The sequence below is a fragment of the Cryptosporidium bovis genome, assembly GCF_009768925.1.
Source record: "Cryptosporidium bovis isolate 45015 chromosome Unknown contig_20, whole genome shotgun sequence".
NCBI classification, from domain to species: domain Eukaryota; phylum Apicomplexa; class Conoidasida; order Eucoccidiorida; family Cryptosporidiidae; genus Cryptosporidium; species Cryptosporidium bovis.
In genome coordinates, this window is record NW_027125014.1 from 448,319 (window position 1) to 469,474 (window position 21,156).

The 21,156-nt window shown below is 28.4% G+C and overlaps 10 protein-coding genes across 10 annotated transcripts; 7 read left to right on the top strand and 3 right to left on the bottom strand.

Moving 5' to 3' along the window:
- Nucleotides 1-224: 224 nt before the first annotated feature.
- On the top strand, nucleotides 225-1,127 carry FG379_001126 (uncharacterized protein; the record flags this gene model as incomplete). The annotated part of the gene is made up of 6 exons (XM_067326729.1): nucleotides 225-302; nucleotides 432-520; nucleotides 610-794; nucleotides 875-927; nucleotides 988-1,068; nucleotides 1,110-1,127. 6 exons carry the CDS (start codon nucleotides 225-227, stop codon nucleotides 1,125-1,127), a joined length of 504 nt encoding a protein of 167 aa, XP_067184378.1.
- A 64-nt stretch (nucleotides 1,128-1,191) lies between these two features.
- FG379_001127 (uncharacterized protein) lies at nucleotides 1,192-3,084 on the bottom strand (the record flags this gene model as incomplete). Its single annotated transcript, XM_067326730.1, has 1 exon — nucleotides 1,192-3,084. One exon carries the CDS (start codon nucleotides 3,082-3,084, stop codon nucleotides 1,192-1,194), a length of 1,893 nt encoding a protein of 630 aa, XP_067184379.1.
- A 686-nt stretch (nucleotides 3,085-3,770) lies between these two features.
- Nucleotides 3,771-6,188, top strand: FG379_001128 (uncharacterized protein; the record flags this gene model as incomplete). Its single annotated transcript, XM_067326731.1, has 1 exon — nucleotides 3,771-6,188. One exon carries the CDS (start codon nucleotides 3,771-3,773, stop codon nucleotides 6,186-6,188), a length of 2,418 nt encoding a protein of 805 aa, XP_067184380.1.
- Nucleotides 6,189-7,185: 997 nt separating this feature from the next.
- Nucleotides 7,186-8,409, top strand: FG379_001129 (uncharacterized protein; the record flags this gene model as incomplete). The annotated part of the gene is made up of 1 exon (XM_067326732.1): nucleotides 7,186-8,409. The coding sequence occupies one exon, from the start codon at nucleotides 7,186-7,188 to the stop codon at nucleotides 8,407-8,409; it is 1,224 nt and encodes a 407-aa protein (XP_067184381.1).
- Nucleotides 8,410-8,798: 389 nt separating this feature from the next.
- On the top strand, nucleotides 8,799-9,329 carry FG379_001130 (uncharacterized protein; the record flags this gene model as incomplete). Its single annotated transcript, XM_067326733.1, has 1 exon — nucleotides 8,799-9,329. One exon carries the CDS (start codon nucleotides 8,799-8,801, stop codon nucleotides 9,327-9,329), a length of 531 nt encoding a protein of 176 aa, XP_067184382.1.
- Nucleotides 9,330-10,425: 1,096 nt separating this feature from the next.
- FG379_001132 (glyceraldehyde 3-phosphate dehydrogenase) lies at nucleotides 10,426-11,445 on the top strand (the record flags this gene model as incomplete). Its single annotated transcript, XM_067326735.1, has 1 exon — nucleotides 10,426-11,445. The coding sequence occupies one exon, from the start codon at nucleotides 10,426-10,428 to the stop codon at nucleotides 11,443-11,445; it is 1,020 nt and encodes a 339-aa protein (XP_067184384.1).
- Nucleotides 11,446-12,622: 1,177 nt separating this feature from the next.
- FG379_001133 (uncharacterized protein) lies at nucleotides 12,623-14,371 on the bottom strand (the record flags this gene model as incomplete). Its single annotated transcript, XM_067326736.1, has 1 exon — nucleotides 12,623-14,371. One exon carries the CDS (start codon nucleotides 14,369-14,371, stop codon nucleotides 12,623-12,625), a length of 1,749 nt encoding a protein of 582 aa, XP_067184385.1.
- A 1,151-nt stretch (nucleotides 14,372-15,522) lies between these two features.
- FG379_001134 (uncharacterized protein) lies at nucleotides 15,523-16,011 on the bottom strand (the record flags this gene model as incomplete). The annotated part of the gene is made up of 1 exon (XM_067326737.1): nucleotides 15,523-16,011. The coding sequence occupies one exon, from the start codon at nucleotides 16,009-16,011 to the stop codon at nucleotides 15,523-15,525; it is 489 nt and encodes a 162-aa protein (XP_067184386.1).
- Nucleotides 16,012-16,214: 203 nt separating this feature from the next.
- On the top strand, nucleotides 16,215-17,270 carry FG379_001135 (ribonuclease P (30kD); the record flags this gene model as incomplete). Its single annotated transcript, XM_067326738.1, has 1 exon — nucleotides 16,215-17,270. The coding sequence occupies one exon, from the start codon at nucleotides 16,215-16,217 to the stop codon at nucleotides 17,268-17,270; it is 1,056 nt and encodes a 351-aa protein (XP_067184387.1).
- Nucleotides 17,271-18,232: 962 nt separating this feature from the next.
- FG379_001136 (uncharacterized protein) lies at nucleotides 18,233-20,698 on the top strand (the record flags this gene model as incomplete). The annotated part of the gene is made up of 1 exon (XM_067326739.1): nucleotides 18,233-20,698. The coding sequence occupies one exon, from the start codon at nucleotides 18,233-18,235 to the stop codon at nucleotides 20,696-20,698; it is 2,466 nt and encodes an 821-aa protein (XP_067184388.1).
- Nucleotides 20,699-21,156: the final 458 nt, after the last annotated feature.

Genomic DNA, 21,156 nt, shown 5'->3' on the forward strand with positions numbered 1-21,156 from the left:
TAAGTGTACAGATATTTAATTGTTATCTGCATTGTAATAAGTATTTATATTTCATTTTTCACTACACTAACAACCAATATTATTTTTATTACTCATTTAATATTTTCTGAGCTAAGCCTCCCCTCTTTTTTTCCGACGCTTGTTTTTTTCGTAATATGTAAATCGGCACCAAAAATAAAAATCATTTATATCTAGCCGTTGTTTATTTATGTTAATAAATAAAAATGCTAAAGATTGATAAACAAAATAAGAAGGGTGTTTCACAGCCTTTGGAAAGAAATATTATGAAAAGTTCCCCAGAAGTAAGTTCATTTCGAGTTTATTGACGGTCCAAAATAAAATAATATTTTATATCCAACTGTTAATGCGTAATAAACCATTTTTATTGGAAATTATTATAATAATTAATGCAATAATCTTAAATTCTTTAGATTAATTTGAGTTCATTCGCTTTTTTGTTTTCTGAAATTGTACAATATTCATTAACATGCTTAAAACCTGGGATTAGGCTTGAAGACAAGTATGTTTATTTTTATACTTATATATTAAGTTGTCGCTTTAAATTTCACTTTATTTGCATATCAAATTAATAAACAATTTTATATAAAGACTTCATGAAATAGGTATTTCTGTTGGTTATAAAATTACAGAACTAGTATCTATAAGAGATAAAACCCATCAGAAAAGAGAGACCAGAATTCTTCAAATACTTACGTTTATTTCACAAAAATGCTGGAAATATTTATTTGGTCATACAGGTGACCTTTTAAAAGGCCAAGAGTCCGATGACGAATGTAAGTTGCGTAGAGATAACTGATATGAAGACAGCTATAATTATAACACATTTCTATTTATTTTAATTCACCAACATTAGATATGATTAATGATAAAAATTTGCTTCTAAATAAATTTATTTCAGTACCAAGAGTGAGTTTAATTAATCGGTTTGCTTATACTCATTTTAATTTAATCTTGTAAAACAAACAGGATCTTGAACATATAAATTGTGGTGCATATGCAGCAGGAATTGTTTCGGGGATATTGGACAGTTCAGAATTTCCTGCAAATGTTACTGCTCATACAACAGAAGATACGCCAAATAATTACAGCACAACAATATTAATTAAATTTGAACAGTTTGTTTTATTGAGAGACAAATCAATACAGTCTTCTTAATTCTTATTTGATTGTTTATTTACACAATTTATAAATAGTTACGGAGTATTTTGGTATATTTAATAAAAAATATGTATCATTGTTTTCTTTATTGTATAATGAATTGATTATTTCTCCTTTGTGACTTGTATAACTTTCGTCCCAACCACCATATTCACCAGATTGTGAATTGAATACCTGCACAATTTTGTTCCCATATTTATTTGTTATATAATTGCTTATACTAACGGAATAATTTCTATTTAACCATTCGCATTTATCCATATTTACAACACATAGGCATGCATTATTATTTTTACCTTCTCTTACAAATGAAACGAGTAAGTGATTTGGATTTATGTTAAATTCGATAAAATTATTATAATCTGACGAAAATACGTCTTTCTCGGTAATTTTGATATAATTTATATCTTTTACTAAATTTCTCATTTCATAAGTTAATTTGTCCTTATCCCTTATCAATTTCCAATTATAGTTATGATTGTTATCCTTTACAGACCACCATTCTCCTTGTAAGTTTTCTGTTCCCATGAATAACATTGGAACACCAAAAGATATACAAGAAAGCGAATACAATAATCTGAGATATGCTCTTGCATCCCAATTATTCCTTCCGCCAAACAGATCTATCATATATCTACCAATTCTATCATCGCCATTCGGAATACCACCATTGTGTCTATTGCCTATTTGGTCATGGTTACCTAACATCATTAATATACATTGATATGGTGATTTAAATCCATTGTGACCTTGTATCAATGATTTGCAATAACCATTGTTCCAGTCATATTGATTTTTTTGATTTCTAAATTGACTTATTATATCGTAATAAGAGGAATGTATCCAGCATGAATCAAATCCATATTCTTTAATATAGTTGGGATTTTCTGGTACTATTTCGGCTATAAAATATTTATTTCGATATTTACTTCTTAATTTATCAGTTATAATTTTTAGTAACCAACTTGGAATATTATGTGCACTGTCAAATCTAATTCCATCAACTCCATATTCACCTAAAAATACATCACATGCCATAAACAACATTTCTTGTATTTCTTTTTTATGAAAATTGAATTTTGCTCCCCAACCTGTATCACCACCATCCTCAAAATAAATACCTCCCTTATAGTCATAACCGTCAAAATTCCATAACGAGTTCATTTTAGATGCAGCATGATGCAACACGATATCAATGATTATTGATATACCATTATCATGGGATTTTTTAATTAAATACTCAAAGTCATCTATGCTGCCTAAATTAATATTCAATGACATCATTAACCTTGGGTTATATCCCCACTCGCCACAATATTCTACAACTGGCATTAGTTCTATGCAGTTAAAATTCAATTCTTTAATATATTCAATGGCATTGTCAGCTATCTGTTTAAAAAAACTGTCATTATTGCTATTATTATTATTATTAAATATGCTATTATATTGTTTAATGTAACTTTCAACATGCAATTCATATATTATTAAATTATTTTTATCTATTATTCCACTACTATTTATCTCTTTGTTTTTATTTCTTTTACTTAAATAATCAATAACATAACATAAGTCAGATTCATATTCAGTATACCTTGAATAAGGATCTCTTCTTTTTATTTTTTCTCCAGTTGAAGTTTCTAAGAGATAGTAATATTTTTCATATTCTTTTACGTTTTTTATTACTACTTGCTTTATATTATCTGAAATATTTTTCATTAAATAGTTATTATTTGTTTCACCATTTACTAGCCATACATTTCTGCATTTAACTACCCATATTCTAAATACACATATTCCACTTTTTTTATAATATATTGATCCCATTTTAATATCACACTTTTCTTGTTCAACTATTTCTTTTTTCTCATCTTCAGTAAGCTCGTCATATTCTATTTCTTCCCACATTTTCTTTTAGTTAGGCTTTAAACTGTTTTGTTCCTAAAGAAACCTCTTTATACTGTAAACAGATATTTATTTATGTTTAATGCTATTTTTATATATTATTTGCATGCAATATCTAACATCCACATGATTATTATTTGTATGTTTACATACCGGTATTAAGTGCATGCACATCCATTTGCATTTAATTGCCTTTACACAATTTTGACCTAATTTAATTCTTTTTAGCATATTTATTAAACAAGATATGGGAAGGCGATTAATTAATTAGTAGGAGATTCATCTTGCTAATTATTTTACATCGGTTAATCCTTATTTTTAAACTTAAAATTCTTACAGCAGGCAATTATCATTGATTTAAATAATATATATGTATATATATATAAATATGTATATACATATATATTACTTTCATAATAATAATAATAATGGGAATTATTATTTGAGGAAAGGAACGAATATTTCTGAAATAAATGATATGGTCAAATTACCGCACAAACTGCACTTTAACAGTAGTACCGGGATCAATTAAAGGGGAAATGTGTAAACCTGAAATTGTTAGAAAAAAAGAGAAATAATAAAGAACTAAATAGGATAATAAAATAAGTTAATATAATACTGGTAGAAACGAATATATAAACTATAATATTAGCATAAATAAAGTTTCAATGGAAAGAGTAACATAAAATATGTCAGGTTCAGATAAGTTGTATGAAAATAGAGGTGAAATAGGAGTAGATACTTTGAATTTCAATAATAAACCGATATATTCAATTAATACACTTCTGGGGTTTTATAGGCCACTGAATATTCCAAAGGGTATTTACAAGCTTGAAGATGTTGAACATAGAATTAATTACAATGCAAGAAACATAGATTTTAATATTAGTCATTATCGTCAAAATGGTTGCTTTGACAGCAAGTTCAAGGATAAATACAGTAAAAACTATCCAAGAAGATATAAGTATAATAAAACTACAAATAATTCTCCAAATAAAAATTTACTAGAATGTTCATGGAGAGAATACGACAAGCCATTTAATTTGGGTTTTAACCGTTTATCGATATCTAGTGACGTTACTGAACATGAAAATAGCAATAATCATATAATAGAAAAAACAATAACTAATGAATTAGAATCAAATAGAAATAAGTTTTTTAGTTCAGAAACAAAATTAGATCAAAGCTACAATACGAGTCATTTAAATAATAGAACGGGAAATGTCAATTCAATACCAAGTGAAATAGGTGGTAGCAAATATAGTAATATGGTATTGGAAGATTATTTTAAAGAAAAGCATTCACTTAATGTAATGCAAAATGTTGTTAATGATAATAGTGGTATTAACAATAATAATGGGGGTTTGACAAATGGTATGATTCATTTCAACGAAAACATTGTTAATGAATTGATTGATAATAGACATTTACATTGCGATATCACAACAAATAATAATAAAAACACATATAAAATTGGTAGCAATAGTTACTTATATGGTATTATGGAAAATAATGCAATAAATAGTGGTATAAGTAACAATGTTAATATTAATGATTATTATTTTGAAGTAGGTAATATTAATGATAATAATTTAGGAAAATTAAACGAAAATAACGGTATTAGTTATGTATCTAAAGAGGATAGGTTGAATAAAATAAATAACAACATTATAAATACAAGTAGTAATATTAACAATTATAATTCAATATTTAATAGAGATAACTATTATAAAATAAATGCAGATAACAATGGTATTCAATGTAAAAATAAAGAGTTTCCTGTTTTTGGTGATCAAATAATGAACACAAGTATGAGTACTATGGTCGATGATGTACAGAATGATTTAGATAAACCACTGTGGTTTTTCAAAGAAGTCAATTCAACAATAATACATGGACCGTATTCAACTAATGAAATGAAAAATTTGAGTGATAATTGTAAAATTACAATTAATGCGTTATTATTTTCAACGATAAATAAGCGTATTTGGCATCCATTAGATTCATATTATCCTTACTTGAAAAGTATTTTTCAATATATTCCAGGTAATTGTTTTGATAAAAATTCTGTTTCCATAGTAAATACAACTAAAAAAGAGGAAAAAAATGACATAGAAACGATTATTACTAATGTATCAAATTTTAATTTAGAGGAAAATAATTTTAATATTGCTTCAAAAAGTGATACCATTTCAAGTAATTTAGATACTCAAATAAATAATGATGGTCAAGTATTCAAAAAAGATCAAGAACCTAAATTAGGAGCTATTGAAAATAACGAATTAGATTTTGATAGTAATGACTGTAATGGTAAAAATACGCCGACAATAATTGATTCAAATGATGATAAGTTAATAGAAGTCAATAGTGATTTAGTCATAAATTTTGATAGTATACAAAAAAATTCAAAAAAGCCAGCATGGAATATATCAAATGAAGAAGGTAAAAAAAGAGTAATTGTGAATTTTGAGAATATACTTAAAGAGGAAAAGAATTCATTTGAAAATATATTACAAAAAAATGTACGTGTTGGAAGTAATGATGGAATTTTAGATAAAAGCGATAAATCAAATATAACTAAAGGTTGGAAAAAAATAAATACAGATATTCAAATTCATTCATTAAATCCATATGAAAATTTAGAAGAAACAAGTACAAAAGTAAAAAAAGAAATCAATTTACTTGCAATTAATAACCAAATAGTTAATAACGTTTCACTCAATTCTATGTCAAAATATAGTGCAAAAAGTGGATGGAAAGGTTGGGGTAACACAAGTTATAAAAAACAAAATATCAAAAATACAGACTCACCAATAGATAAGACAAAATTTTCATTAATTAATGTGAATAATCACAACGATGACAAAGGTTTTTGGGACTTGTGTAGGTCTTATAATACTGATAATGTAATAGATAATAACAAGATTAATGTTGAATCAAGCATGGATAATAATGAGGAATTGAAACTGAACATTAAGGATAATAAAGTAATTTCAAGTCAAGTCTCCAAAAACAGAAAGAAAAAGGGTATAAAAATAGATTCATCTTTGTTGTCATTTGGAATACGTTCAGACAGACCAAGAAACCTTAATTACGACTTGGATTAAATTTAGTTAGGTAAATTAGACTATATTAGATTAGTTACATATCAAACTATAATTGATGAGTTATCTTATTCCTCTCTTTATTATTGAGTGTGTATTTACTTCGTTCAATCACGATTTAAATTGAATTTATATATACAACGTGGCGACTTGCAAGTTTAAGCAGGAAAAGAAATAGCATTTAATCATATATTAAAAAGTTGCCTATGTACTATCTGGCGGGCGTGTGCTAATACAAATGTACATATATATAGTAGTAATAGTTGTGTGTAAGATAAGAAAAAGACAAAATAAAATAATTGGCAGGTAAATATTGCCAAAAGAAATATAGTATATTGCATTAAAAGTTTTTATAGTATAGTACTTCGTACTTGAGGAACAACAAGCACTTGCTTTTTCGAAGTTATTTTATTTGGTTTTTTTAAATCGATTCTCCTTTTGATTTGTAATTCGCACAAGTAGATAAAGTATTTTTATTTTGATCATACAAATATAGTAAAGGTAGTGATCATAGTGATTTTACAAAAAAGTAACGGAAAATTTGACAAGGAATAGTGTATATATGATCATTTATCAAAGTAAAAACAGTGTATAGTAAAAATATCATAATAATTAATGATATAGATTTATTAATAATTAATTAATTTGATAGCTTTTATTTAAAACTTGTTAAATATAAGTTTATAATATATATTACAACAATTAAATGGCATTAACAAGAGAACAAGGACATATTTGGCAATACAATCATTGTTTAATATAAATAATGAATAATAGTTATTGGCAAACAAATGATTCAAGTGAAAATATCGATTTTTCATATGAGAGTTTAAACACAGACAATAAAAATGTTGGAAAATTAACGAGAGATAATAGTTTGACTGTAAATCAAATATTAATGGAAGATAATATATCACCTAGACCCTCGGAGGGTTTAAATTCAATGAGATTTTCAGATCTAGGGGATATGACGGAGGAGGAATGGTAAGTTTTAAATTGTATGAAATTGAATAATATTAATATTAAAACAACTATTAATCTGTGTAGGAATAAACAACAACAAAGACAAAATTCACAAAGATACGAAAAGCTGTATTTATTTAATGATAAAGAGTCGGATTCGTCTAGATTGTCGAGTTTCAGTTTAAACTTACAACAGAAACTACTGAGGCAAAACAGCAACAATAACAATAGTAATAAAAATATAAATAATAGTAGCAATGGTGTTAGTTTTGGTGCGATAAACAGTACAAGTAGTGTTGATACAAATAATGTTGGTAATACTGAGTATTACTATTATTACGGGGAAAACAATTCGATTAATAATTCGCCAAATGAAACATACATAGGTTATATTTGGAGTCTATTAAATGGATTTAGAGAGAAGAATACAATACGCAATAAACAAGCACAATTAACATTATGGGAAGCAATGAGACAGTTTTATTTAGTAAGTAATTTGTTTTTTATATTAAAAGTATTGAAAACAATAATATCGAGTAGCAACAAACATAGATTAAATAAAGATATGGGATGGGTATCATTTTTGTGTTTAACTTCGACATTTTTAACGAGTATACTGGCATATTTGACTAGATCATATATATTTTATCATCGCATAGAAAGTAAATATATAAGTAAATTATTTTCGCCTATACATGTATATAATCAAATAAGGGTAGTTGGTGATGAAAAACCAGAAACGCTTTTTATGATGGAAAGAATAAATTGGACATATACATTAATAATGCATATATTAGAAGATATACCACAATTGTTTGCATCATCTATATTTTTGGCGAATTATGGTAATGACTTTTATGCCTTTTTTATGATAACATGGAGTTCTTGTATGATTATTACAACGACAATCAGAATGGGAGTATCGTATCCATTAATAAATACATTGAGTTTAATTTTTTCCAGAAATCCGCCTGTTGACTCGCCTATATTAAATGAGGCAACTACAACTACTATGCACTTTTCGTTGTTTATTGCAATCATAACATTTATTTGGGCTGTATTTGACAGTCTATGTATATATTTTACACATGGATTCTGGACAATATTGTTCTATGCAGGACTCACACTAAATATATTTATATCTACATTATTTATATTATATTATGTTCATTTATCTAAACAAGCAAGCACTTATTCGCGGCAATTAAATTCGTTGTATTTTACAGATGATTTTAGCAGAATACAGTCTAGACATTCTTGAGGAATATGGTTTTTATTCATTTATACAACTGCCTATTTGTTTGGTCTTTTGATGTAATTTGTTTAAGTACATTAATTGGTATTTAAATCAGTTTGCTAGTGGTTGTGTTTTAGACAATAAACACGAGTAATTTTAATTTTTTTAAAGTGAAATGAATACATTGTATATGCAAATTCATCAATTATTTCAATTTGACGTAATTTGATATCCATTTTTCTTGAAAGTAACTGCGAAATACAATAACATTTATAAATAGTTTAATAACTCAGTGAATGGTTTTATTCATTATATCCATAAATAGCGAGGGAAGTATAAATGCTGAAATACCTAAATGGAAAGAGGAAATATAAAGTTGCAGATAAAGAAGTCTGAAATCAAATTAAGGAAAGATGCTTATCATTGGTTCAACTGAGTGTCTTTACTTGTTTTTTATTGCAATGATTTTTCCTTTTATTTCAAGTGGTGTAGTTAATAAAACAAATGGTTATATAGACTACTCGTGGTTTAATGATAATTCTAACGGCGTCTTGGGCAGCAATAATAAAGATATATACAGTGATATTAATGGCAATTTAAAATTGAATAGTTTTAGATCAAATTATGTAAAAAATATTACTAATGAACATGATAGTGACAATAACAATGGAGTTGATGGTAATGATATGTCATTTAGTTACTATTATGTGTCTGAAAATGGAGAAATAAAAGCATGGTTTCACAATTTTAGTGAAAGCAATTTTGAATATTATACAGATACATTGAAAAATGCTAATGCCGATATTGAAGATAAAAAAGCAGATAGTGGTATGTTAACTTTTGTATTATCGAATCTTTTAAAACCGTTATCTACACTTTTTAATGATTGGAAAATAGGTTGGAAGTTTATTTGTAGTTTTTTTTACGATTTAATTTTTAATTAATTTAAACAAAGAGCACCCGTGTATGTATTCATTCATTACAAGTGTGATGTGGTCTTTTGCTTATTTCTTATATAGTTATTTACAGTTGAATAATAACAAAAAACGCACTAGTTATCCCGCACCTTTTACATAAACTTTCCTTCCATAGCCTACACGTAAATGCCACACAGATGTAGACGTTCTGTTGTTAATTCCCACAATTCTGCACTAATTACACTAGCTATTTTTCAATTAAACTAACAACTTGAAATAAGGAACCCTCAATAATCACAATATTGAGCGGGTGAATTGTAATGTATTTGGCGGCTAATCTATCTTTAACATGTACAATTTAATGTAAGGAACCCACGTAAACATATATAATCTGTGCATTTATATAGAAAAATGATTGCTGTTTTAAAAATAAATAAGGTGGTGGTGAGACAACAGAAGCATTATTGAGGAGGCTAGGTGAAAACAATAGATAAACTGGATTTCACTTTAGAAAAAAGAACAGTCACTGCGTTAAAATAGGTCATTGTTGTATTTATAGGTTCACTTTTAAAGTACATATTTATTTTTCAACTTAACCTGAACTCTATATTTAAATATCAAACCCGTGAAACAATATACGAATAAATGAAGACAAATCAAGCCAAAAATAAAATAGTAGTCTGGCGGGAAAGAAAGTGGGACTGTGTGAAAGAGGGTCAGAAAAAATGTTGTATTATCCATTATAAAAGTAAGACAAAGTGAACATAATATAAAGTAGTAAAATCAATACAATTAAATTTATATTTGAAAATTTAGTATTGTATAATAAATATAGGCATAAGAAATTCAGAGGGGCTGAAAAAGATATATAAATTTATTTATAGATACTTTAGACATATACTTACGATTTTGGGGTTAAAATATATCTTTTTACATTAAATAGTAATAAGAGGGGCAAAACAAATAATTAGAACAAGATAAAAATAGATAATATTACATTAGCTTATTTTCAGATATTCTATATTTTTCGCTATTTTTTTAAATATTAACTCTTGAATAAAATATTTTAGATTGAATTTATTTAATATCTTCTTAGGTGTTAATACAGTATAAATCGGTTAAGATGGTAGCAACATTGGGAATTAATGGATTCGGTCGCATTGGACGTTTGGTGATGAGAGCATGTATGCTTAGAAGTGATATTTCGGTAGTTGCAGTTAATGATCCATTTATGGATGTGCAATACATGGCATATTTGTTTAAATATGATTCAGTTCATGGGAATTTTGAAGGTACTGTAGAAGTTAGTGGGAGCGATTTGTGTATAAATGGTAAGATGGTAAAAGTGTTCCAATGCAAGGATCCATCTGAAATTCCATGGGGAACAGTGGGAGCAAATGTAGTCTGTGAATCAACAGGTGTGTTTACTACAGAGGAAAAAGCTTCGTTACATCTTAAAGGCGGTGCCAAAAAAGTTATCATTTCAGCTCCACCAAAGGATTCTGTACCTATGTATGTTATGGGTGTAAATCATACTGAATACGATCCAAGCAAGAGCAATGTAATATCGAATGCTTCTTGTACAACAAACTGTTTAGCTCCACTTGCCAAGATTATTAATGATAAATTTGGCATTGTTGAGGGTTTAATGACAACAGTTCACTCATTAACGGCCAATCAACTTACTGTTGATGGGCCGAGCAAGGGTGGAAAGGACTGGAGAGCAGGTAGATGTGCAGGTAACAACATTATTCCGGCAAGCACTGGTGCAGCCAAGGCTGTTGGTAAGGTTATTCCTGCTCTTAATGGCAAATTGACAGGTATGGCTATTCGCGTACCTACTCCAGATGTTTCTGTTGTTGATTTGACATGTAAGCTTGCTAAACCAGCGTCTATTGATGTCATTTTTGAAGCAGTTAAGGAGGCATCAAATGGAAGTATGAAAGGTATTATGGGATACACATGTGAAGATGTTGTATCTACAGACTTTGTCGGTTCAACATACTCCTCCATATTTGATAAAAATGCATGTATTGCGCTCAATGATTCATTTGTTAAGCTTATTTCTTGGTATGATAACGAATTCGGATATTCGAACAGACTTGTTGATTTAGCCGTTTACATTACTTCAAGAGGCCTTTAACTGCAGTGGTAATGGAGGAAAGAGGGTTGTAAGGTGATTGATATTGATTTCTTTTTTCATATCGTATTCATTCTACTATTCCACAAATTTCACTATTTAGTCAGGAAAAATTACTCTTAATACCAATTTTTTTGGGTAAGGAAGAGTAGAATCGTAAGCTATTTGCAAACTGAGATTTCTCACTTTCCCTCTTCTTCACGCAAAGTGATATGACTTAGTGGTATTTCTTTAAAAGGTTTGTCAATTTCTAAGCGAATGTTGGATTGAGGATTGGAGATAATCTTGTTAAATATTGTGAGGTACTTTGTTTTTTTCTTCTACGTTAATGTTTTTCAATAACCTTTTCATTTACGTATCTTGGTTTTTCTTTATTTTTATTCTCGCTTAAGAGTAATACTTGAAATTAAAGTTTAGAGGATATTGTTGGGCTTTGACTGAGATAGGGATGGAAGGTCGCACATATGGTTAGTGTTATGAGTTGTGTTTTACTCTGTTTTTCTATTATTCTTGTTTATTCTGACTTGTTTGAATGATTTTCTTCCCTTTTTGAGTTTATTCATTTTTGGTTTGGATACAAGTGCAGTTAGTGTTTGACTTAAATAGTATATTTATATAATCTTGTTGTCATTGAAATAATTCCAGCTCTTTAATTTGTCCTAAATTGAAAAAAGAATTGTCCTTGTTTTTGTTTATGTAATTGAGTTTCAAGTAGTTTTTTCTTTTTTTATTCCGAATATGGTTACATATGAAATAGAGTTTAACCCATTTTGGTTTAACTTAGTTGTTTGACAACATCCATATCAACTCTGTTTTCACTCTATAACTCAATGATATTTATGTTAATAGCTTCTAATATCATTCCCTTTCGCCATTCAAATTACCATTGTTTCGTTGATATATCTTTTGCAGTAGATTGAATTTTACCTAGTAGTCACCAATTTTTTTCTTATTTGAACGTAATTCAATAAATTATCACTATACTTGTCTAGGTATGTAAATATGATGTCTATCGAAATAGTAACAAAGCATACAAGTGTAGCGACGAGGAAAATGACCTGCTCTATTCCTTAACAAAAATCGCTTCAATAATGAATATTAGAGAAAAAAAGATACGAAGAAAAATGATTTTAAATAAATTAATCACAAACAGAAACTACTTACTTGTTTTCTTATTTTACTAGTATTGAAGACTATCTTTCTCTTCATTATTTAAAGGGAATTCACCCCTTTTTATCAATGAATATGTATCAGAATCTTCATTCGACTTGAAGGCATTAATTGATGAAAGATGTAGTTGATGGATGTCCAAGGAATAGGTTGATATAAAAACCATAATAATAAATAAAAATAAATATTGAAAATCACTTGCAATAGCCATTTTAAAATAAAATAAATGGTTTGATTTCAATTTAATATTAAAATCAGCTAAAAATGAATTTAAATTAGGATAATTATCATTAAATAACCTATAATTTTTTGATTTACTGACAAAAAATAAAGGCGATGCAAATCGAAGTATTAATCTGATTAATACAATTGAAACCAAAGATATTGAACAACCAATCTTTAAGGTTCTAGACAATCTTGAAATAACGGGTCTTCTGTACATATATACATATACTGATATCAATAAAGCATGAACAAATATGAAAAAAATAAATAAACTGCTTGGTGATATTTTAAGAAATATAACCAAATATTTATATATAAAAAATGCAAAATTGGAATTTAGTAATCCGTTGTTACCACCAACGCCTAAATTATTGCTGTTATTACTGCTAACTTTACTTAAACCACCACCAATATTGTCACTAATACTAGAACCTCTAACTCCACCGGGAACATAAATACTTGTTTCACCAAATCCTGCAGTAGCAGCGGAAACAGTCGAACTACCAACACCGATACCACCACTACTGGCACTAGATACAACAGTAGTGCCTAACAATCCTCCATGAATATTTCCTCCCATACCAGCCGGATCGTAATTCAATAACCTTTTAAAATTAAACCCAAATGGAAATATTATTGCAAAAAAACCAAATAAAAGGCCTATTGATAATGATAAAAATGTAATTCTTAATGTCCAGGTTGCAACCAAACGATGAAATACTCCTTGCTTAACACGTATTATTTCATTTGTGTTTATACCACCAGATTCATATTCCTCAAAATAGTTGTCTTTATCATCTAATGAATATTCATCAATAATACAACGTTCTTGTCTTCTATTTGCACCATTTAAATTATTATTCTGATTTCCATCAATCGTTTTACTGTTTTCTGTATTATTAACGTTAATGAAATTATGATTGTTACAAACATCATTTGGATTTAAAATAGCTTCTTTCGCGTTATTTAAAAAGTCATTATTTAATATTCTTTGTTGTTGAGTATTGCCACGATTAGTAAATGTTTCATTAACAAAATTATTTCTTGTTAAAAAAGCTTCACTCTCTTTATTTAAAGAACCACCAAGTTTTGAATACCCAGGGGTTACCCAAACCTCTAGTGGTTGAGGTAAATGGTAAAATAATAAATGATACAACATTGGTGTAGATGAAACAAAGAAAAACCAAGATAATATTAAACCAAACATATATATATATTTTTCTGGAGAATTTATTGTTAAAAAATAAGTGAATGGAATAAATAACTTGTAATATGGCAGATGTTTGAGTGAAAATGATATTATGTGGCAGGCTAATATTGTAAATATACATTGAAAACAAGAAAACAACGGTAAAAAGTAACTATATGGATATTCTAGTAGTATTCTTGATAAACCAATACACTCCCGAGGTATAGATATATTCCAGCAACATCTTTTTGTATTATTATATACCTGAAAAAATAAATATTGAGTCCTCGAAACTCTGCCCTCCTTAACTCCTACCCTCTGTACGTATTTATCACCATTTTCCATGTTATACCAATCACATATATATATCCGAACAATTTATTTATATACAAATATTTCAACCTACAATATATTAATGCCTCAATATATATATAGCTTTACCTATTTACTTTTTATTGTACTCTATATGTATGCACATATGTATACTGTGTATATGCATATACATATATATATACATACATATATATATATATATATATATATATATATATATATATTAATATTATTTATAGTTCATAACATCTATATGCTGGCGTCTGTATTTTAGCTTCCAACTTGTAGTTATATATTGAATTGAATATATTTATTAATTAACAAATAATCTGATATTCCAAAAAGAAAGTGTTCTATTTGTGCAACTAATATATAGAAATGTCGCTATCTTTACACAAATTTGCCGTAACTGCCTTTCTTTGGCAAAACCTATTCTTTTAAATCTTTGTTCTCAAAAAATAATAAGTAGCAATCGTTATTATGATGGGTATTTTGTGTTTGATTTTTCAATTCCAATTTAACTGCTGCAAAAATACAGCGAAATCGTGGAAAAGATGTATGTATACAACCTTATGTGTTATAGCACAACCTAGTTATTCACTATACACAATATTCTATCAAAAAAAGTCTTCTTTATTCCTTGTAACAATTCACCGTATTCCAACTATTTTCTATCTCAACTTTTCTCCTACAGTTTTACCTTTTAATGCTGTATTAGCGATCTAGTTCTTCCCGCCACGAACTTACCGCCTTTTTTAATTAATTTTATTAGAGGCAATAAATTAATTGAAGGGAATGTGACAGGGAAAATTGTGGATAAGTCGGACTAGAATAATATTGAGTGGTTATTATTGCTTCATGCCTTATTTTCATCTTGATCTATTTTTTGGATTTAGTTTTCCGTGTCCTGACAACTCACATCTACACTTATTTTGGCTTTGTTCAGTGTAGTAAGCAAACGAGTGATCTGTTAACTAATTACACTTAGGTTTTTTTTCACAACTTTGCTTTTTTAATAAATTTTGTTCATTTACTTTGTTTCATTTATTCAACATTGTTTAAATAGATTTATACATTCACAAAAAAAGATAAATATAACGAGAATAGAAGAGGAAGCAAAGGGGAAAAAATAGTAAAGAATGACAAGTAACATTATACGTTGCTCAAACTTTATGCACTCTAAATTCACTAGCTAGATTATAAATTCCAACAGACTCATTTGTATTTTCGTCAAAGTCGCACCATTCAAGTTCACTTAAATCAATGTTCTCAAACTTTTTTCCGGAATTGGAAACAACGACATAACCGAATGTTGGATTCCATTTGGTTATATTTATACCTCTACAATCAAAGGCGGCAACAGGAACGAATCTACCATTGTCATCAATGGTCACTTTCATATTTGAAATATTATTTAACTTTACACAGGTAATAGTCGATTGACGTTTATCAGAATCCCACCTCATTACGTAATTTGCAATCCCTCTACTGTTATCCATTTCTATATTTTCGTTTGGATCAATAGTTATTCTCTCTTTAGTTAATGATCCTGCACTTTGCTTTATATCCACACACCAAGTATAACTTTCGGGAAAAATAAGTTCTTCTATCCCCTCAAAATCAGCTTTTACGTATAAGACGAATATTGTCATTTTTACATATTATGGATCATTAGGTTATTATGATATTTTTAGGTTATTAAAAAAAAAGTTAGATTATAAATATTATTTCCGATGATTATTAACGATTAGCGCCAAAACCACTAGATATAAGTAAAAGCATTAGTTCGTTTCTGACATACACTGTTTAAAGCTAATTATTTGAATACTGAATTTTGTCATTAATCTACTTGATAATGAGCTTTGAGTTATGTGTAAACTGGCCAGGAGATCTGGACATTGGGAAAGAATTAATTAAAAGGGCATATTCACTAGGTTACAAGGGGATAGCTTTTAATCATACATTAAATCTAATTGATAAGTGCAATCAAATTAAGAATCAAATCAGTAAAAGTGGTGGTAGAAATTTAAACCTATCATCGAATGGAGTTCTAAGTTCATTGGCAAAAGAAGGTCATGTTTGCCCAATACAATACATAAATATAGATAGAATGGAATTAACGGATTTAAGAAAAAAAGGTATATACAATAATATATCACTATTAGCAAAAAATACATATATACCACTAAACTTATCATGTCATGATTCAACAATTAATAGTAAACTTAATACTAGTGATGACATTTCACTTGATTTTTTTCAATTAAGACGTATAACTATTGTATTTGATTCTCAAGACCATACACCATATATAAACGCTCTTTCCAGAGGGCCGTGCAATGAGTCATCTGATAGTTGGAGCAAGGCATTATTCTCAAATTTGCCGAATAAACCATATGATATAGTTGCAGTCAGACCTACTACACAAAATTCATTAAATGCTGCGATTTCATCGGTTGAATGTGATATCATAAGCATTGATATTTCGTCACAACCCAAATTACCGTTTATAATTAAACGTCAACAAATTAACTTGGCTATTTCAAGAGGTATTTTCTTCGAAATTGATATAGGCAAATGTTTTTTAAATAAAGGAAATCATAGACGTAATTTCTTTTTTAATTTTTTAACACTAACAAGACATGTTCCTCATAAAAATATTATTATAACAGGTAGCCCAAGTTGCATAATTGACATTAAAAGCCCTATTGATCTTTCAAATATATGCTATGTGCTATTATCCATGGATTTAGATAGGAAAATTAATGTAAATCCAAACGATTTTATTGATTCAAATGCTCTAAGAGCCTTGGCAAAAGGAGCTAACCGCAAAACATTCGCGTCTATTATTGTAATTAGTGAGAAGAACGACACAAACCAAGGTGAAGATTACGAAATGAATATTCTATAGTTATTTCAGGTAAATAGACATCACTCATATTCCCTATACACTTTTAATTCTGTTTATTATAATAATTGTATTCCATCAGCCGCCTCGCTGTTCTGTTTTTCTCATTTTTAAAAAACAAAAATATAAACTACTCTAAACCAAGAGAAAGAAATTAAGTACCACTGGTTCACATATCTACTTTAACTTCACATTATTAATGTTCTTCAACTGCACAACTAATGCCTTTCTTAACATGTAAATTTAACTTATTTGGCATTTTTTAAGATATCTTAAGATATACTTGCCCCGCCTCCAGGCAGGAAAGGCGGCGCCCAAATCTAGGTCTAATAGAATATATATATAGACTAACACGAGAGGAAACAAAATTAGAGGAAAGTGAAAAAAATTTGACACAAAATTTGGAAGGAAAGAGATAAGAAGGAAAAACAGGGAATTTATGCTTTAAGATATTGAAAAGTCATATCTATGCATATGTTGTGATTATATTCAAATTCACTGTCAGATAACAGGTTGCGTAAAACTAACCATATAAATTTTGTAGAGAGTAGTTTAAATAATCAGGGCTACTACTTTGACGCTACAAAAATTGAAAGTTAGTTCTTTATAGTATCTATTTCCGTTCGCGATAATCTCCGTATATGTATTTATTTGGATCGGTTTAACTTGATATTTCTTATTTCAGTATTGATAGATGTAATCACAAAAAAATACTCTGGATTATTAGTAATATACACTTTGATAAAAGGAGGAAGTGAGTTTAAATTTATCTATATTTTGGTGTAATTTACCTTACATATAGTGTTTTATATCAATTATTTTTGTACAAGATACAGATAGTGAAGAAACAAATAAAGGGTGATCAATTTTGTTGGGTTCCTTTTTTCCTACCATTACTCTTCTTAGTTTATAGTATAGTATAATATATATATATACATGTATATGCAAATAATAGTTGATGAGAAATGGCCAATAAGGAAGAAACAATATACTATACTAATAGTATAATTGAGAAAGAAGAGTCATGTGATTCCGTAGAACAAGTACTTATAAATGATTGCGATGCTTGTGGAAAAAATAAATTAGATAAGAGTACAAACAAAAATGTTCTCAAAAATAATAATTATGAATATCGCAGTAATATAATCATGAATAGTGAATCAAAGTCTGCTAATATAAAGAGAAACTTTAGGAAGTATTTTTTTAGTGTGAAAAAAAAACTTAAAAAAACGAATAAATTTTTTATGAAACTCCGTGATAAAATTAAATACATAAATTCAATACCATTAGATGATAAATATGAAGAGCTCTCCGATGATAATTCAAGTAAATATAAGACTTCTGTAAACAGGAAATTTAGCTCACTTATGTTAAATAACATTTACATTACGGAAGATGTTGATATCAGGGCTGAGACTAACGTACATAGTATGATTAAATCACGAGAATATAGTTCTTGTAAGAGTACTTCACTGGAAGAAACCTCAATAGATGTGGATAAACGCATACATTATTCAAATAATAGCCTTAATATGGGCGTAAATGCGTGCGAGAATAAAATTGTGAACAATAACAAAAGTATCAGTATTGAAAATAATGTCAAAAGTTTGAATGGTAACAATAGCGACTTCAATAGAAAAGAAAAAATTGCTTTCTCTGAATTGATTAATTCATGTATCAATGGCAAAGATAATAGCTCGGCTGTATCCACTTCTCAAATAAGTTTGCATGAAATATTAAAGGGTGCAAGAACAGAAAAAAGTGATGAATATTTGAAAAGGAGATTTCTGGAGCTAGAGGAATATAGAAAATCATTAAGTGATTATTTGAATAATGAAGCAGACGCGGATGAGCCTAATGTTAAAATATGTTCTAATTTAAACAATAATTCAAATTTGGACATTGATAAGAGGACAAGAGAATACATAAAATTAGCAAGAAAGTTAAGTGATGTCAGTTTTGAGTGTCTATTAACTAGTCCAGTTGAACAATTGTGCCAATTAGTTTACAATAAAGATGGTATTAAAGTTTGGAAGAAAGAGAATAAGTCCGGCAGAGTGCTAATTAGAACCGAATTTATTGTTCCAGTACCTCCTATTGAATACTTAGAGTATGTTACAGACAGCAATAACAGGAAAGTTTACGACAGTAATTCGGTTGAGTTAAAGACACTAGAAAGAATTTTTCCGGGATTGGAGGTAATGTATGTAGGAACAAAAAGAATAGCTACGGTTTATCCCAGAGACATTGTCAATATTCGTTTTGTGCATGGATTTAGTATTAAAGATGGCTTGAAAATATTTACTAAAGAAGAATTAAATCTGGTTGAAAACAAGAGTAATCAGGAGAACTTTATTTTTTGTTCTTGTTCTTGTTCAATAAAACATCCTAACGCACCTGAGAGGCAAGGCTTTGTTAGAATGGATCTTTCAATAGGTAGTTATATGGCAATTCCAATTAAAACTCCCTTTGGTATATGGAGTAGTATTTCCATGTTTAATGAGGCCTCACCCAGAGGTTGGATTCCATCTTCAGTTACGAGAATGATTGCTGCTAAAATGGTGCCTGGTTCAGTTGAAAATATTATATCTTCGATGTTAAGTTATTATAAATTGCCATATAGGAATAAGATAACGCGTCCATATTCCGGATTTTGCAACAGGGTCTTAAGCATATTGTATACAGATTACAGGAAGTATGATATGCATAAAATAAATGATTCAAATAATGTTCTAAATGGCGGTAATTTAACTATTGCAAATAACCAAAAATCAAGTAAAGGCCCATACTCAAGACTATCATTCCTTTTCAATAAACCTTTACTAATTAGTATTGATGAATTTATTGCTTTGTATAAATCAAATACGCTCTCTGAATTTATTGAGCAATTTAATGGTGTGTGTATTATTAATAGAATTGTATTTAACGTTAAATTGATTTCTTCATCTTTAAATCATATAGACTTGATAAGTTCCAGTACTGATGCCTCGAGACAAATAAGTTTAGAATTTACAAATTCCAAGTCTATTGATAGCAATATAAGTATATTGTTGATGTTGCAAAAGCAAGAGTCAAAGCTAACAATGTATAATATATCATCTGAAAAGATTTCAATTAACACAAACACAAACGCCAACGATTTAAATTTAGCTAATAAATCAAAAATTCATTTGATTAGCTCAAGAAATATGCACTTTGAGAAACCCTCATTGGAAAAATTGTCTTCATTTGAATTCTCGGAAACGACTTCTGTTATTGATCATTTTGATAAAGGCGAAAGTAAGTCTTATACTGACAATATTGAATCCAAAGATATTCATATTGCGCTTAGAAAGGACTCTTCCGGTAATTTTTTAAAGATATTTGGTTCATCACAAATATTTGATATGGGCGATCCGGAAACCCTTAGTTCTATATTTGTTTCAGGTTAATATTAATCTTTTTCATTTTTCCCTTATTATTGACTATCCGTATATTTGTTTTTGAATATTTTCATTTTTCAAGTTAATTTGTTTCAGAATTGTTGCCCTTGCATTTAATACTAATAGTGAATTGGGTTGCATAGGATAATCTTTCAAAAACTTGATTTTAATGTTACTCTCCTCGTTTTTTTAGTGATTCTAAGCAACTTTTACCCAATTATATTTTTAATATATATTTTTAGCTCAAAAAACTGTATCTATATTGATTTACAACAATTTGACGTGTGTTAGTGCTTTCCATCCACATCAAATTGCATGCATGTAGGTTGTGTCGTTTAAGTACCGGTTTGCACGTATCAGCAGTATTAGTGATTTAAAAGAAAGAAACCTAGCCTAAAGAATATATATGGACAACTTTAAAAATTAAGTTACTATATACACTATTAAATGTATTCATCTTCACAGCA